The 18,389-nt window shown below is 37.4% G+C and overlaps 1 protein-coding gene and 1 long non-coding RNA gene across 2 annotated transcripts in view; one reads left to right on the top strand and one right to left on the bottom strand.

Annotated features, from left to right (window-relative positions):
* Window positions 1-18,149, top strand: part of LOC108367319 (probable aconitate hydratase, mitochondrial) — a 65,609-nt gene extending 47,460 nt beyond the window's left edge. Inside the window, exons 2-4 of the mRNA XM_017621910.1 lie at window positions 16,953-17,124; window positions 17,177-17,680; window positions 17,738-18,149. Of these exons, the coding sequence (XP_017477399.1) occupies window positions 16,953-17,124; window positions 17,177-17,680; window positions 17,738-17,932 (871 nt within the window). The 3' untranslated portion in view covers window positions 17,933-18,149. The remainder of the gene's footprint in view (window positions 1-16,952; window positions 17,125-17,176; window positions 17,681-17,737) is intronic.
* Window positions 15,392-16,167, bottom strand: LOC108367320 (uncharacterized). Its single transcript, XR_001848235.1, has 3 exons — window positions 15,956-16,167; window positions 15,740-15,801; window positions 15,392-15,647 (listed from the first exon to the last, which is right to left on the bottom strand). It is a non-coding gene; the product is annotated as an uncharacterized LOC108367320 (long non-coding RNA).
* Window positions 18,150-18,389: the final 240 nt, after the last annotated feature.

Here is an 18,389-nt window from a genome sequence, read left to right as displayed (position 1 = left end):
ATTTCTGTATTTATCCCTTTCTTCTTCTCCATACTCAAAATTATCTCATCCTTGTTTGAGGCTAATCTATTCATGTACATACATACATACATCTTATTCCTAAACTGCTGCTTAGCACGTTTCTTTAATTCACTATCAATATTAAAGCATACATTTAGGGGGCATTTCCGCCCCAACCATGTACATGTATGGCATTGGTATTGGTGTGACTTTTGAATTGATTTTTTCGCTCTATTTTAAACTAATTTGAAATTTTAAAAATTGCCTGCACATCAGCATCAAAATACCTTTCTAATGATATATAATTGTTTATACCTTAGAAGTACAGTTTAGCCGTAAAAGGGGTGTAAAGGAAACATGATTGCCTATTTATATAATTGATATGAAAAAATAGTTGATAAACTTAAAACCAGATATGCGACAATAAGTATGCGATATCTCGTCTTTTATGTCGTATATCTTCTACGATAAATGGTCTACACAAACGATATATCTCTGGTTCGTATGCGAGCGCCCATAGCAGGTATAGACGTGCACTTTTTTTAAGCCTATTGTAGAAAGTTTGGCATCGTCGTTTTACTCGCCTAATAACGACATCAGTAATCTGCGGTTTTTGATCCTCTTACGAACTCTGCGCGCATTTGATGGCACCTGCATCCTTCGCTCCCACCACGAACCCGAAATGAGAAAAATCCCAATGACTATATTTTTGGCACCAAAAATACACAAAAAATGTGACTTCTTTACCACAGGTTGACTTCAAATCGACTTTTTTTAAATTGTGCAATTTTATGCAAATTCCTACTATTGACCCTTGGTTGGCCGTTCCAATCAGCTTTAGAAAAGTTGACATAGGTTCGATGGTCCGCGGAAGCAAAGTCGGCAGGTTTCTCAATCGAGAAGATTATGGGTAGAAGGTCTGATGCCAAAGTCAGCATAGGTCGCCACGTTATGCTATTTATCAGACCAGCACCTACGATTGTTATGTCAGGCGAGCTACTGCAGCTGCCCATAATCCTGGTAGATGCGTCGTCGTTCATTGTGCAGAATGTCGAATCGTCTATCTGCTCAGCCAAGTGCGTTTCTCTATGATCCATTCGACAGGCTTGAATGCCAAAGAGCGTGGTGCGCGTTAAATGCACCAACTACCATACGGGTTTCACCTCTGAGGTGAAATTTCATCTATTTCAGGGTGATATCCTACCGGGCAGGTGGTGACGGGGGGTATATGTACGTTAAATATTTGGAGCTCGACATTGCCTGACCGGATAGTAATACCCTGACATTATAGGATGGTACCCCTACGGTCGATGTCTGCTTCGATAAGACGGAGAGATAGCACGCAATGCAAAGCACTACACCAATGCGGCCGCGTACAATAATAATCAGCTTCATTGCGTAAGTAGTATACTAGACTAAATTGTACGACTCGACGGCATTGGCATTGCCTACTGTCGTGTCGAAACAAGTAAACGACGAAACTCGTCGAAAACTAACCAGTGCTGCCCAGTTTTTCCGTTTTAAAACGCTAGTCTGCTCGACATTTTAGGCAATGCCATGCAGTTTTCGGTACGACTCTCGAAAAACGACTTGCGTTCGGGACGACACTCGCCATGAGGCTGAATATTTTGGCGCTTATACTTTTGCTAAGTATTTGGCCGAGCTTCTCCTCCAATTTGTGGTGTGCGTGTTGATGATAGATGTTGCCTGGACCAGGGACCGAACTCAGGTCCTACGGAGAGGTAGTACGCGATGAAAAAGGTGAATCAAGTTCCTGCCAATTTTTAAACCGGTTTTGCATTTTGCGCACTACACTCCGTTGCATAATTATAAATCCAGTACAATAGTCTTTGAAACAGCCGTCACAATCAAGATAGGTAAAAACTTTCTTCTATGACTTTTGCATGGTAAGAGCTCTCTTATAATAGAGTGGCTAATTTTTTTATAATCATAACCTTATTTAAGAGATTTAAAAAAACTAAAAAGTACTTGTTGAAAAACTATAAATCCAAAGNACAGCCGTGATCATTTTTTGTGTATCAAATAGATATTAGAACACAGTTTCGAAATACCAAATCACATTTTCCCGCTTTTTATAATCGAAACTCCGAATATTGTTGGTTTCCGTCACAATTTGCCAGAACTTAACAGCAAGNCCAATAACATGAGTAAAACATGCAAATATGTCCTTCTAATACCCTATTTGTTTGTGCACCATTGACTTGAATTAACTGAAATATACGCTTCCTCATACTTAGACATAATGGCGCATATTCATAGTCATATTTAGTACTCAACTAAGTCGAAACTATTCTAAGTCACAACTAAAGCTATTCATAGTCGCCTTAGTTTTGACTTTTCTGGCTAAGTACCAACTTAAAATTTTGTTTCGGCTGCAGCTGCAACTAAGTCGTAACTAAGAAGAAGTATTTTGTCAAATTAAGGGAAAACAGACGAAATATGTAAAAATTAAGTTGGTAGAGGGTGATTTTGATAATATTGAATAATCTCTCATTAAAATTTACAAAGATCGATCCATTTTAATCGGAAGATGAAATTAAATGCGTATTACAATTCGAATAAAGCTACATCACAATTTTATAATTGGAATAATTTATATAAATTCTCAAATAATAAGTCAGTTTCACGCTAGTTCTTTTAAAGTAAATTTGTGCATAACATTTAGATATCTACTATTTGTATGTTTCACAGCGTGCTTTCGATAAACATCGACTTCACATCACTGCGGTTGTTCTGGCTATTTCACACAATAAACAAGAAAATGATACTTTATTCTTTTGCATAATCATGCAATGAAAATAAAAATTACCTGAACGGATGATCAAACTTGACATTATTTAATAAAAATGTAATTTTTCCAAAATATCGTAAAGAAAAATCGATATATTTTCACTCTCGTTTTGCTATAACGTAAACTAAGTCGAAACTATTTAGTAGATGCTTTCCATTTCCAGACAACCGGTCAGGTACGAGCATGATTTTTAATTTCGACCAAACTCAAATACATTGTTTGTTGGTCCAAATATTGAGACACGTATTTTTTCTTTTGGCTCGGAAAAATTTTTCCGCCTAATTAAACGCGATTTTGTTTTTCAGGCAAAAATCGATTATTCGAATTGACAGTGAGAATGTTTTTTTAAAATGCCCATAACTTTGTCAAAATTTAATAGATTCCAACAATGTTTTTACTCAAATGTCAGTAATTCTTGTCACTTCAAGATAGAATGATATAATTATTGATCTTCATTATTTAAAATTTTTTATTTAACAATAAACAAAAAGTGCATATTTTTTTTTTAAATTTAATTTCTCAAAAAGTGTATTTTTTTTCTCTAAAACTTTTTTACCGGGAAAGAGACACTTTGAACTACAGTCAACCCAAATCCCTAATAGCGAAGATTTTTTTTTTCTGCGTTATGATATTTTATAGAAAATATACGTTTTTGTGGTACATACTACAATATTCTTATAGTGTTTAACTAAATGGAACATATGTATGTAATATATCAGCAAAAAGTACAGCCGTGATCATTTTTTGTGTATCAAATAGATATTAGAACACAGTTTCGAAATACCAAATCACATTTTCCCGCTTTTTATAATCGAAACTCCGAATATTGTTGGTTTCCGTCACAATTTGCCAGAACTTAACAGCAAGATGTTCAGATCCCGTTGGTCATCAAACAATTTGGAGGGCCTTAAAACGTTACTAGCACCTCGAGTATGGTGAAATTATCACGGCTCCGCGTCTTTTGCTACATCCTAAAGCTGGTCGAAAGGATTTCGCTAGTAAAAGCATGGCAATTGACAGAATTCTTTAAGTTGTTAAAATGGTTATTTTTCCTTAAAAATCACTATTAAGAAGTAGGCTGAGGTTATCTTTTCAGACGAAAAGAAATTCAATCTGGATGGTACAAATGTATTGAATGGATAATAGAACGATTTACGGCAAGAACGATGCATTTTTTACCGGCGGAATTTCGGTCGCGGAAATGTGATTTTGTAGGGTGCAATAACATCCGATTCTACCCTTGAGTTGCAATTCTGCTCAAATAGAATGAAGAATTTAGACTATATTCCCATACTGCGGATCAGTCTCAAGCCAGTTATTGAGTGCAATGAAAGACATTGCGTTTTTCAACACGACAATGCTGCATTTTATAGAAGGAGGGAGGCAAAATGCTGCTTGGAAACCAGCAATATTCGAACCCTTGACCTCTCGAGACCTCAGTCCAATGGAAAATGTGTGGATAATACTGGCAATGAAAGTTTATGCTGATAATCGCCAATTTGTAAACGTTATATGGCTTAAATTGGCGATTTTGCAAGAGTGGCATAAACTGGATGCTGCTTTACCGAAGACATTTATGTCTAAGTATGAGGAAGCATATATTTCAGTTAATTAAAGTCAATGGAGCACAAATAGAGTATTGGAAGGACATATTTGCATGTTTTACTCATGTTATTGGGATTTCTTTTTTTGGATTTATAGTTTTGCAACAAGTAATTTTTAGATTTTTTAAATCTTTTAAATAAGGTTATGATTATAAAAAAATTAACCACTCTATTATAAGAGAGCTCTTAACATGCAAAAGTCATAGCAGAAAGTTTTTACCTATCTTGATTGTGACGGCTGTTTCAAAGACTATTGTACTAGATTTATAATTATGCAACGGAGTGTATATGTGTTACCATCTGATAGGCAGGTAACAAAATGTTGCCCCGTGAAATATGCTTCACCAGAATTTCAACAAAAATTCTAAGCTTAATTGCTGAATAAATTAAAACCTAGAATATCGGTTACAAGAAATGGTGTAATTTTTTGGTAAGAAAATTTCCCGGTGTGAAAATGTTCGGTAACTAGCATAATAAATGTTAAGTGGGCAGTGCCGGCATTTCGCGGGCTTTTGTTGTTGTTAAACCATGCCGAAAAGAATCGAAGGTCGAATTCTTAACACGAGTGACGCAAATATCCCCTAACAATAAGGTTTTCAAAAGGACTATTTATTGGTCTACAAACCATCGCAGAGCGCACTTAATGTTTTAAATTTGCCGCTTGCACATCTTCCTACCACGGTTGCCATTTCCAGATTATTTTCGGACCAAAAAGTGGACCAATTTTTAATACATCGGGAAATTGAGTGGAGTTTATTCCTCTTTATCAAGAAAATATGCCAATTCAGTTTTTATATCGACTTTTTTTATATAACATCCAAACTGCATTAAAATTGTATATTATTAACATTATACTATTTAAAGTTTTAAATTTTAATTTGTTTCTTAAATTCGATTTTACTAATGCTAAATCAAAAAATTTGCGCTCAGCTGCTGCGGAACTGTGAGGTAGACTAAAAATGTTATGAACTAAATCACATAATTCTCCAAAGGCCGCTTCACCCACTCTATATTTAATCAAACTTACTTGATCCCAAAAACGGTCTATATTGATAAATTTTTTACAACGCTTTTATCAACTAGCAGTGTTGTGGCCCCAGAAACTTTCAATGTTGTGGGTCCAGGTAAAAGCATTTGGCTACTTTGGTAGCCTCAATTAAAAAGTCGAATAATAAGCTTAACAAACCAAACCTTTATTCTCAACGTTAAATTCAATTCAATGGTATTATATTATATCCTTTTACACAAGCCTGTGTGGCGCGGGAAAAACACGAAAAGACAGCTGATTCAGCTTGTCACACAGGGATGTCTTTTCTTGGCGCCCAGGGATGTATTTTCAAACCTTACAACTAGGGGGCGGCTGAGGTCGCCACATCTACCCCCTCTCCAGTGACCAATCCGGGAGCGAATCTTACTCTCTTCCTGCGTTCGTATGTCTTCCCCGGTCTAGTGTGTTCCTCTCGATTTTCGTCATTCTGGGACTCTCTGATAAAAAATGCAGGCTTTAAACGTTCCGTAGAGACAGCAACCTATTTTCCGTTTATTTTTACGATAAAGACACGATCCGTGGAACGCTTGACTACCTCGTATAGTCCTGTGTACGGTGGCTCTAGTGGTTGCCGAACCATGTCTGTTCTCAACATTACATGCGAACAATCCGTCAAATGCTTATGGGCGAACATACTTCTCTTGCTATGATGCGCTGCTGGAGATGGGCGAACCAGCCGCATATATTCTCGAAATTTGGTTGCGAAATCTTGGAAATGGGCAGGTACATCTAAGTCGTCGTAAAACTCATTTGGCAGTCGAACACCAGTTCCGTAAAGGAGGTCAGCTGCTGATGCACCAATATCTGCCTTGACATATGTTCTGAGACCCAGCATTACAGTTGGCAGCAAGTCAGTCCAGTTTGTATTCGCGTTGCACATCAAGGCTGCCTTGAAGGAGCGGTGCCAACGCTCAACCATGCCGTTTGACTGAGGATGATATGCGGTGGTATGAATGTGCTTGCAACCCAAGATATTGACCAATGAACGAAATAAGGCGGACTCAAACTGCGAGCCTTGGTCGGTTGTTATGGTTTTGGGGCAACCAAAACGCTGATGCAACGGTCGAAGCAGATATGTCCTTCAGTGGAACTAACTCGGGCCAGCGAGAGAAGCGGTCAATCATAGTAAGGCAATATCGATAACCATTTACCAAAGGCATGACAACGATGTCTAAATGGACGTGGTCGAAGCGGTTATCCGGCATACCAATCTTCTCTGGAGCTTGTGAGTTGTGTCGACCTATTTTTGCACGTTCGCATGGCAAACAGTTGCGCGCCCAAAGCGTTACATCTTTCCTCATGGATGGCCAAACGTACTTTCGTCGTACTTGCTGAAGCGTTGCCCTTCCACTTGGATGCGATAGGCCGTGCATCGAAGCGAAAACAGCATACCGTAGCGATTGTGGTATATACGGTCTTATGGTACCCGTGGAGGTGTCACAGTATATTGTAATACCGTCGTTGAAGTCCACCGATTGGAGCCTTAGCGATGACTCGCCTCGCAAAAGTAGCTCCAATTCGGAGTCCTCATTTTGAGCCGCTTTGACCTCCTTCAACGACACTGCCGTTGGCATCGAAATCGAATACAAACGTGAGAAAGCATCGGCGACTGAATTTTCCGACCCTGCCAGGTGAACGATATTCGTAGTATACTGTGAAATAAAGTCTAAATGACGAAGCTGCCGGGGCGACGCCTTTTCCGGTTTCTGCGAGAAAGCATATGTCAACGGCTTGTGGTCCGTCTTTACAATGAAAATACGCGCCTCAAGAACGTGTTTAAAATACCGAATTGCATCATAAATAGCAAGGAGCTCTCGATCATACGTACTGTAATTCTTTTCCGTTTCCGAAAGCTTGCGCGAAAAAACCCAAGCGGATGCCAGACACCATGAACTCGTTGCTCTAGGGCCGCGCCAATGGCCGTGTCGGAGGCGTCGCATGCTAGTGCTAATTCCGCGCGAGGTGAAGGATGCGATAAGAGCACAGCGTTTGCTATACTGTGCTTGCACGCCGCAAAAGCATCGGAAAGCTCTCGTGTCCATTAAATTTTACGTCTATCGTTCTTCTTCATACCACGCGTGGCTTCGCTAAGAGGGGCTTGGACTTCCGCCAACCAGCGAACTTGACGGCAGCCGTTTTAATTTAACGACTGACTCTTGCTGCAGCCTGGGCGACATTTGCGAGCATTGCTGCCAAACCTCCTATGAAAATAGCAAAGTTCCTCGCCCTTTGCTCCACTCGTGTCCACTCGCGCTTGTGCTCGTGATGGTGAACGTGTGCTCCGCGCCGCCTCTTTGAGATTCCTGACGTCAGCCTGCAACGTATTCATTGACTCGAGGAGCATCTGTATCATCTCTTTAACATCACCAGTAGGAATTGACTTACGTGACAGTGCTTCAACGGAATCTGCGGATGTTGACTCCGCCTTCTGTTGAGAGCTGGAGAGCGTAAGGATCGGATCTGCTCTAGCAGCGTCAGTCATCTTGTCAGCTACCTTCGCCAATTCATCCAGGTCACTCTCCTGCCACGCAGACAGAAGCGGACGAATGGTGGACGGCATCTGGTTCAGGAACAGCGTGCGTACGATGGCTTCACACCCTGGGTCTGGTGCTAGTCGTCTCATGTGTGCTAACACCTCTGTAGGTTTCATACCGGTAGGATCTCCTCCGCGAAGTAGTCGTCGCAATTTGCTCTCCGTTGACTCCGCAAACCTGGCCAACAGCCGTGACTTCACGGCAAGATATCGATTCTGTAGAGGCGGCGTTGTCACCACATCATCAATATATGATGTCCTCATCCAGATTGATTACGACAAGGTCAAACATATCAATGTCGTCGGTAACGTTGCTTAGTCTGAACGAGCGCTCTAATTGAGAAAACCAAAGTTGTGGGTTGCTTCTATTAAACTTGGGTACTTGCACCCGTTGTATACGAGAACGAGTGTTGGCTTGTTGCGCGTTGTTTATGCTGAGCTGCTTCAATTGCTCGTGCATCGTTTGCAGTTGCATCTTCAGCTCTTCTGCTTCCATCGCTGCGCTACTACTTTCGTAAAAATCCTCGATTGGCTCGTCGCCGTTTGCTGTTTGCGATCGCAAGTTGTATTTGGCCATAGCCAAATCAATTACTACTGTATTCGTTGCCTGATCACGTCGGGGTCACCACTTTGGCTACTTTGGTAGCCTCAATTGAAAAGTCGATTAATAAGCTTAACAAACCAAACCTTTATTCTCAACGTTAAATTCAATTCAATGGTATTATATTATATCCTTTTACACAAGCCTGTGTGGCGCGGGAAAACACGAAAAGACAGCTGATTCAGGTTGTCACACAGGGATGTCTTTTCTTGCCACCCAGGGATGTATTTTCAAACCTTACAACTAGGGGGCGGCTGAGATCGCCACAAGCATAGTGCATAGGGCGGCATCTACCTCTCAACTGTACTATGTACGCTACAGCGGAAATTGACGACCATTTCTTTAAATCAGCGTTGGGCAGAGAGAGCTTTTACTCTGCTCGCACCTATACAAAATGTATAGCAAGCTTAAAAGAGCTTTGTCCGCGGGCAAGGCAGTGCCTATCAGTGCTTTAAATGAAATTAATTGGTGCTCGTATGTATGTACATACATATGCATATGGATGTGTGTGCATCAATCTATTAATATCGTTGAATTATTTTAATATCTATTGCAAAATTTTATACAGACAAGACTAACAAGTAGAAAATAAATAAAATAAAAACTTTAAAATTCATGGTTTTATAAATGGACTAAAAATTAACTTTTGATTTTGAAATTTTAGCAAAAGTCATTATAAACAATTTATGAGATTGAAAATGAAAAGCGTGGGGCGCATGCATGTATGTAATACTCCTATATTGGCAGTAAGAGCTAGTACCGTCCGAAAACATTACAGGCTCACCTCGGTGAAAATCCTCTCGATTGGTGGAAAACCAACCAAACCTTATATACGAGCCTCTAAGAAATGGCCTCATGGGAGAAAAGGAAACAAAATTACTTTTTTTTAAATATAATTTGTTCATTTTGAACTTTGACTACAAGATTAAAACACTGTATAGGTTAAGCACTCGTTCAATGTTCTAATAATTAAAAAAATTTTTAAGTAATAAAAACGATGACAACATTCGCATTCGCACATTCGCATTCCGAAAACTCGCACTCGCATTCGCATTCGCGAATGTGAAAAATATGCATTTCGAAACATCCCTATTAAATACACAAAAACCGTACTAGACTATCTCGCTGTGATTTCGGAATGCTTACACATTGGGAAGTTAGCTTACTGCCAATATAGAAGTACTAGATATATGCCCACTCGGAAAATAGGTAAGCACCTTACGAGGTAATCCATGTTTTCTTTCAGTTTTTAGTACCAAAATTGTCATCATGACCAATGTAATCTACTAGTTAAGCACAAAATGAACACCTCCGACGACGCATTACTTTGTCACGTGTAACGTGTTGCCGAAGTTATTTTTAAGTGCCGAACTATNTCGGAATGCTTACACATTGGGAAGTTAGCTTACTGCCAATATAGAAGTACTAGATATATGCCCACTCGGAAAATAGGTAAGCACCTTACGAGGTAATCCATGTTTTCTTTCAGTTTTTAGTACCAAAATTGTCATCATGACCAATGTAATCTACTAGTTAAGCACAAAATGAACACCTCCGACGACGCATTACTTTGTCACGTGTAACGTGTTGCCGAAGTTATTTTTAAGTGCCGAACTATTCCGAGCGACTGCTCTACATTCTACGTAACTTACTTTGTAAAGCGGCTCAGAAGTATGTCTTATAGCAAATGTACATTTTAAATTCCTACTTATATAAGGCGGCCACGCCTTTGTTAAAGTAAAGGAGATTCGTCAGTGAAGTGGTAAGGACCGCCGGGTGAAGTGTAAGTTGCTGGTAAGGTATTGCCCTTCGCCTGGCGGTCCTTACCACTTACCTGCCGAATCTCCCTTACTTTAACAAAGGCGTGGCCGCCTTATGTAAGTAGGAATTGTAGAATGTACATTAGGTATCAGATATACTTCTGAGCCGCTTTACAAAGTAAATTACGTAGAATGTAGAGCAGTCGCTCGGAGTAGTTCTGCTCTTGGAAATAACTTCGGCGGCGCATTATTTTGCAACTGGCAGCGTAATGCGTAATCGAAGGTGTTAATATTGCGCTTTACTAGTAGACTACATTGGTCATGATGACAATTTTGGTACCAAAAACTGAAAGAAAACATGGATTACCTTGTTAGGTGCTTACCTATTTTCCCAGTGGGCGGGCGCATGTAATGGACTTGAATTGATATGAAAAGTAATATATGTACATATGTATGTGGGTATATGAATAACGATCGCTTAAAATCGATCTCAAATTTTGTACAACGCTTTTATCAACTTGCAATGTTGTTTGTGATGACAGCTATAAAAGCTTTGCTTTGAAAAGTTCCTATAAAAACGCATAGTGCACATTTGAGAAGTAGATGTCGCCCTATGCACTACGTACGCTACAGCGGAAATGGACGACACGCCATTTCTTTAAATCAGCGTTGGGCAGAGAGAGCTTTTACTCTGCTCGCGCCTATACAAAATGTATAGAAAGTTTAAAAGCGCTTCGTCCGCGGGCAAGGCAGTGCTTATCAGTGCTTTAAATGAAATTAATTGGTGCTCGTATGTATGTACATCACTTATAGGCGCTGCCTTGCCCGCGGGTAAAGCTCTTTTAAGCTTACTATACATTTTGTATAGGCGCGAGCAGAGTAAAAGCTCTCTCTGCCCAACGCTGATGTACATACATATGTATATGCATGTGTATGCACCAATCTATTAATATCGTTGATTTATTTTAATATCTATTGCAAAATTTTTTACTGACAAGACTAAAGAGTAGAAACTAATAATTTTCAGTCCCATAGAATTTGTTTTGATAACTTTTGATTTTGAAATTTTAACAAAAGTCATAAACAATTTAGGAGATTGAAAATGAAAAGCGTGGGGCGCATCTAATAGACCAGATTTGATATGAAGGGTAATATATGTGTGTATGTGGATATATGAATAACGACCGCTTAAAATCGATCTCAAATTTGTACTTTCTCTGTAGAAATTTTAGGTTTATGTTATGTAGTTTGACTATTGTCAATCAAATCTAATGCTTTGTATTGCATGCGCCCCACGCTTTTCATTTTCAATCTCNAAAAAAAACTTTTTAATATACAACGCTTTTATAAATGGACTAAAAAGTAGAAAATAATACTTCTCAGTCCCATAGAATTTGTTTTGATAACTTTTGATTTTGAAATTTTAACAAAAGTCATAAACAATTTAGGAGATTGAAAATGAAAAGCGTGGGGCGCATCTAATAGACCAGATTTGATATGAAGGGTAATATATGTGTGTATGTGGATATATGAATAACGACCGCTTAAAATCGATCTCAAATTTGTACTTTCTCTGTAGAAATTTTAGGTTTATGTTATGTAGTTTGACTATTGTCAATCAAATCTAATGCTTTGTATTGCATGCGCCCCACGCTTTTCATTTTCAATCTCATAAATTGTTTATAATGACTTGCTAAAATCAAAATCAAAAGTTATCAAAACAAATTCTATGGGACTGAAAATTATTATTTTCTACTTTTTAGTCCATTTATAAAAGCGTTGGATATTAAAAAGTTTTTTTTTGTATTAATTATTTTGAAGTTACCTTCACTCAGTCTCAATTTGCGAACTTGAAATTCAATTATGTCTGCATCATTTTTACCAATGCAGGAAATTGGTCGAGTAGTGGCAAAATTGCTACATCAGTATCAGAAAGAACTTTATGTGGTGTAATAATTTCAAGATGTTTAATATCTTTTCGATTGAAATCGAATATTATTTTCATGTGCTAAATGCTATGATTTAAGTTTTGCTACCTTTCCATATTTTTGCCAGCCACTTTGATATTCGTCACCGAGTACTTAATTGAAATTAGCAAGAAACCGCGATATTTTTTGAAGCGTCCTTTGACAGATTAGCCATGCCATATTTGAAGATCAGTGGTAAGGCGAGTTCACACTTTTAGCAGGTGTTGCCAATCGGCCCTATGCTGAATATCGTCATCGTCATCGTCGACGATCAGCGCGTCAGTAACATGGCTGCCGATGGCCGTATCGTCACTTTTACTGACGATTACGATATTCAACATGGGGCGGAATATTCATCAATTAAATAGAAAAAATTGAAAACTCGAAAGTATTGCATGATAATAACCCTGGCCAAAGGCTTATGAAATGGACCATTTCCAAAACAATGGGACCAATGGACCAAACGAAAAGAAATGGACCAAATTTGGTCCATTTGGACCAAAACGGCAACCGTGCGTCCTACGTAGAGAGTTATTTTTTTTTTTTCTATGGAAAAATACTGATTGATTTATTCCAGCATACATGTTTGGCATATTTTTCTGTTTTTCGAGCATGTTTACCGGCTTAAAATAAATGGATTTTTTCATGCATATTTTTATCAGAGCTGCTTCTCAGTCATGACTAGCAACATTAATAGAGACTTAGGGCCTTATTCTGTATCACGAACTCTTGGCAGAACGAACGATTCGTCTGCAGACGACAACCTCTAATTGCGATTTTGAATTAATCGGTCGTCTTAGTCTTGCTTTTCATACTTTACGTTGCAATGGTCTCGGTTGCGTTCAAACCGGCTAAAATGATGCCGCTGGACTAGTTTTTGAAGCATTCCTCTGCAGACGAATCGTTCGTGTTGCCTATCGTTCGTGATACAGAATAAGGCTGTTAATTTTTTTGTCGCTGTCATGACTAACAAAAAATTATTTCAATCATTTAGCCCCCTGTCAAATGAATACATTATTCAAAAAGAATTACATTACCATGACGCAATAATGAAAGGAGTTGTACGTTGTGACAGCTCGAAATCGAACTACCTTAGGTCAATATTGTATTTTGGAAGTACAAGAAAAACTGGAATAAAAAAAGCCTTTTAGTTGAAAAACTACTAAATTGTATGCCTTCTCAACAGCGTTCCGATTATCAGAATAGGTATATATATGGCTTGGTAGTCTCATAAAGTTGTAGATAATTATAATAATAAAATTAGGCGTATTTTTATTCACAGGAATATGATAATATGCTTAAAATTTTCGAGCTGATGAATACCCAGCTAGAACAGTATGGCTTATATATTTCCTTTTATGAGCCGCATCACTAAGAAAATTATCCCTTATGAATTTGAAATGTGTCCCTTATATTGTACAGGCCAAATAGAGGAATTCATTTACGTGTAATCTTTTGCCCCCTCTTTCATATGGGCTTCTTGTGCGCATATATCAGGTTTGATAGCTGTTGACCATACCAATAATGCCTCATACTCAGTTTTACTAGATAAATTCGTGTTCTCGAAAAAAAAAAATTCACGATTCAAAAATCTGAGTATGGCCGCCAAATTCTTTTCTCAAAATTTTGAAAATTCTTTGTTTTTTGCCCTATATTTGCTTTGTATGGTATTTTCAACAAAATATAGGCCAAAAACGATAAATGTTCAAAATTTGGAGAAAAACGATTTTACAGATTTTTGGATCGTGAAATTTTTTTTCTCGGAGAACACGAATCGATCTAGTCAATCTGAGTATGAGGCATTATTGGTATGGCCAACAGCTATCAAACCTGATATAGTCGCACTAAGGTTTTTCTTGTGTTCCACAGTGTTATATAAGGGATACTTTGAGGAATCATATAAGGAATTATACATTACCCAAGTTCACGTATATCCAAGTTCGTGTCATACAGCAAGCATTGACTACTTTTTAATGTTTTATTTATTTGTTTTTGAAATTAACGACATATTTCAGAATTTATAATTAATACGTTGTGTTCATTTTAGTAAATCCACTTTTTTTTAATTGTACAAAATTTATTATATACATACAGTATCGGTCATATAAATAGCAACCCCATTTCAAAGTGATATTATTTCCCTCTCATGTTAATTTATTTATTTCTAAGAATTTGCAACAAAAGTAAAGTTGAATTTCTAACAAAACCCATATAAACCCAATTTTAAAACTTCGTAGAAAACTACAAAAAATACAAGTTTTCAACCTAAATTCAAACTTTTTTCTCAGAAGTGTTAGAATTTTTTTGAGCACTCAGTTTTATAGCCCCTTCAATTTTAGTCTAATTATATGTAAGTTTGNGTCTTCTATATAACGAAAACTTCGACCATATATCGATGGCTGAGTAGAAGATCGACCTATCTCGGCAGCCAGGTCGAAAACGCCCGATATCAGAAAGCTTTTCAACGCCCTATTTCAAAATTTGGCTGAAAAACGCCCTATTTTAGAATTTGATTGAAAATGCCCTATCTCAGAACTCGGTTCAAAACACCCTATCTCAGCTGACGATTCAAAAACGCCCTATCTTAGCACATTTTCGAAGTATTTTCATTTGAGATAGGACTTTTTTGAACCGAATAATAATAATAACATACTATATACATATGTATCTAGTTTCAATATAAAAAAATTTATGTAAACATCATTAATTGTGTATACATATCTAAGTCAATATATGTGATATACATGTACATACATCTACATATCGTCGTTTAAAGTACAAAACCGTGTATCTATAAAATGCAAAACAGCGTATAGAGATAATGCAAACCCACGTATGCGAGGTTGCATAAATTATTTTCTAGAGAGCAAAAACACTCATATTTCAAAATGGTTATCTTTTTGTTAAAAGCAATCGCATTTTTGGCTAGTATATTTCAGGAAGAATGGATTAGGATTGAGACAAGAACTTGTGTGAGCGAATCCAAGTTTTAGCAGCAAATGTCAGTTACGTGGTTTTGTACTTCAAGCGACGATATGTATGTTAACAGGAACGCAGCANTTACGCGGTTTTGTACTTTAAGCGACGATATGTATGTTAACAGGAACGCAGCAATCTAATACACGGGTGGAGCAGGAACGCAGCACAGCAGAAGCATACAAAAAATCTGCAAATAAATGGTGTTTTAGGTTTTTAACAAACAAAAATCTGGTTTCAACTTACTTCAACGCAAAGGCGCAACAGGAACGCAACACTATAAAACACGGGAAGAGCAATACACAGGCGGAGCAGGAACGCAGCACAGCAGAATCGTCCGAAAAATCTGCGAATAAATGGTTCATTAGGTTTTGAAATAACAAAGAGCTCAAATGGAATGGTTCATCAATAAAGTCAAAATAATATGTTGTAACTTACGTGTATTAGCTCTTAATCACAATACCAGCACAGGTCGGTCAGCGAAACACTAAGGAAATGACCTAATAAATGCAAAATTATAATTTATTTGTAAAATAATTCGGTTTTATTACAATACTTACCAAATTTCACGCAATTGGAAAACAAATGTCAGCGAATAAGAATAAAACGAACAACAAAAATTTNAAAATAATTCGGTTTTATTACAATACTTACCAAATTTCACGCAATTGGAAAACAAATGTCAGCGAATAAGAATAAAACGAACAACGAAAATTGAATCAATGTAGCTTGTTTAGAATTTTTTTCTAATATTTTGGGAAATGTTCAGTGAAAATAGCAAAGAAACAACACAGTTTCTCCTAAGGTAGTTCAAGATGGCGGATTAGAGCGAGAAGTTGCCGACGTATAACACCTTTCATTATTGCATCATGTTACATTACTTGAAACTAGAGCTCTAGATACCCGGGTATCGAGCAATGCGAGTAGCTCGATACTCACTCAAAACTCGTTCATTGCTCAACTGCTCAAATGTTTGTTCAAAATTTTCGAGTTTTTGAACAATTTCATAAACAAAAGAAAATTTGTAAATTGTATTTGTCAGCAGCTGCTTTCTAATTCATGTTAAATAAATTATATTATTAAATACCAATGTAACAATCTTTGCATTATATATCAATAATTTGAAAAATTTAAAAAGTCGCTACCAAAAATGTCAATATAATAAAAAAAAACATTGCTAAAATTACTCGAAAAACTCGAATTGCTCGAGCTCATGCTCGAAAATTTTCGAGTAATGAGCATTGAACAAGTGTGCGAGTACTCGCTGCTCATATACCCGGGCTGTTTGAAAATGTGCGAACAAAATCGAGAGCTCTACTTGAAACCTCTCAAACTTGTTTGCTTTTTCCATTTTTCCTAAAAACAAACAGTGGTATAAAACTCAATAACACTGTTGACAAAAATATTTGTTGCAAAATAAGTTACAATTAACAGTTATGAAATCACTAAAAACTGTTATAAATACACGCAAAAAAAATTCGAATAAAAGTTATTAAGTAATCTAAAGAATAAAAGTGGAGAAAGAAATTTTATTAGCAACTTTTTTAGTTCGAAGATATAAAATAGCGTTATATTTGCTCTTTACAATCATAGAGATATTTTCTTAATTTTTTTCCAATATGTATGTATTAATGATTTTGTATGTCTTTAGCCCAGAATTAGTCACCGCTTTATCGATTGCTGGTCGTTTAGACTTTAATCCATTAACTGATGAACTTACCGGATCGGATGGGAAGAAATTTAAACTGTCTGCTCCATTTGGCGATGAATTACCTTCTAAAGGATTTGACCCGGGAATGGATACTTTCGACGCACCACCGAAGGTATATTTTCATCATTATTAGTTAAATGTGTTTATGTAAGGGAATATTTCAGGATGGCGAAGCTGTGAAAGTAGAAGTGGATCCAAAGAGTCAGCGTCTTCAAATTTTAGAACCCTTTGATAAATGGAATGGTAAAGATTTGGTAGATATGACTGTCCTTATTAAAGTGAAAGGAAAATGCACAACAGACCATATATCCGCTGCTGGACCTTGGCTTAAATACAGAGGACATTTGGACAATATTTCAAACAACATGTTTATTGGGGCTATTAACTCGGAAAATAATGAAATGAATAAGGTTAAAAATCAGCGAACAGGTGAATGGGCAGGTGTTCCTGATGTTGCACGAGATTATAAGGCCAATGGAATAAAATGGGTTGCTGTCGGTGATGAAAACTACGGAGAGGGTTCATCTCGTGAGCACGCTGCGCTAGAACCACGTCACTTGGGTGGTCGAGCTATTATAGTTAAATCGTTTGCTCGCATTCACGAAACGAATTTAAAAAAACAAGGATTATTACCTTTAACATTCGCAAATCCTGCAGACTATGATAAGGTATATTTTAATTAATAGTACCAATTTAGAAGCGAACTCGATTTCCTTTTGTTACAGATACAACCTGAAAGCAAAATTTCCCTAATTGGATTAAATAGTTTAGTGCCTGGAAAGCCAGTTGATTGCGAAATCAAAACGGGCAACAAAGTCGAAAGGATTAAGCTGAACCATTCGTTAAATGATTTGCAAATTGGTTGGTTTAAGGCCGGCAGCGCACTCAACCGAATGAAGGAGCTCGCAGTAAATAAGTAAATTGAACTCGTGGAGTGACTACAAATAAATCTTTAGAAAAAAACTTTGAAATACATAAATATAAGGCACTACATATCTACACCAAATCAGCGTTTAGATATAAAGAAATACATATTTCTCAAAATCTTGGTATGCTTTATTAGTAAATCATATTCTCTATTGATTTTAGTTCGTTTCACATGAACATGGTTAAATACAATAATTTATGCAAGTGAAATTGGTTGTTGATTAATTTTCTTCAAAGGGTTTGCTGATGGGTGCTGGACAAACTCACAACCATATTTTGTGTATATGTTAAAGGCACAAAAGATTCACCTACACCGTAAAATAGGGCGCATGCGACTTAAAACACCAAATACGGTGCGGTACTCTAGCACGCCTCGACTGGCGCCGCTCCTCCAGAATTTTTAGCAGCTGCAATTGAATTTGGGCGCCTTCGCAATCACCACCACGACGC

This window comes from Rhagoletis zephyria, unplaced genomic scaffold (assembly GCF_001687245.7).
Source record: "Rhagoletis zephyria isolate East Lansing unplaced genomic scaffold, Rhagoletis_zephyria_1.1 Rzeph_scaffold_02632, whole genome shotgun sequence".
Taxonomy (NCBI): Eukaryota; Metazoa; Arthropoda; class Insecta; order Diptera; family Tephritidae; genus Rhagoletis; species Rhagoletis zephyria.
This window is presented reverse-complemented; position numbering and strand designations above follow the sequence as displayed.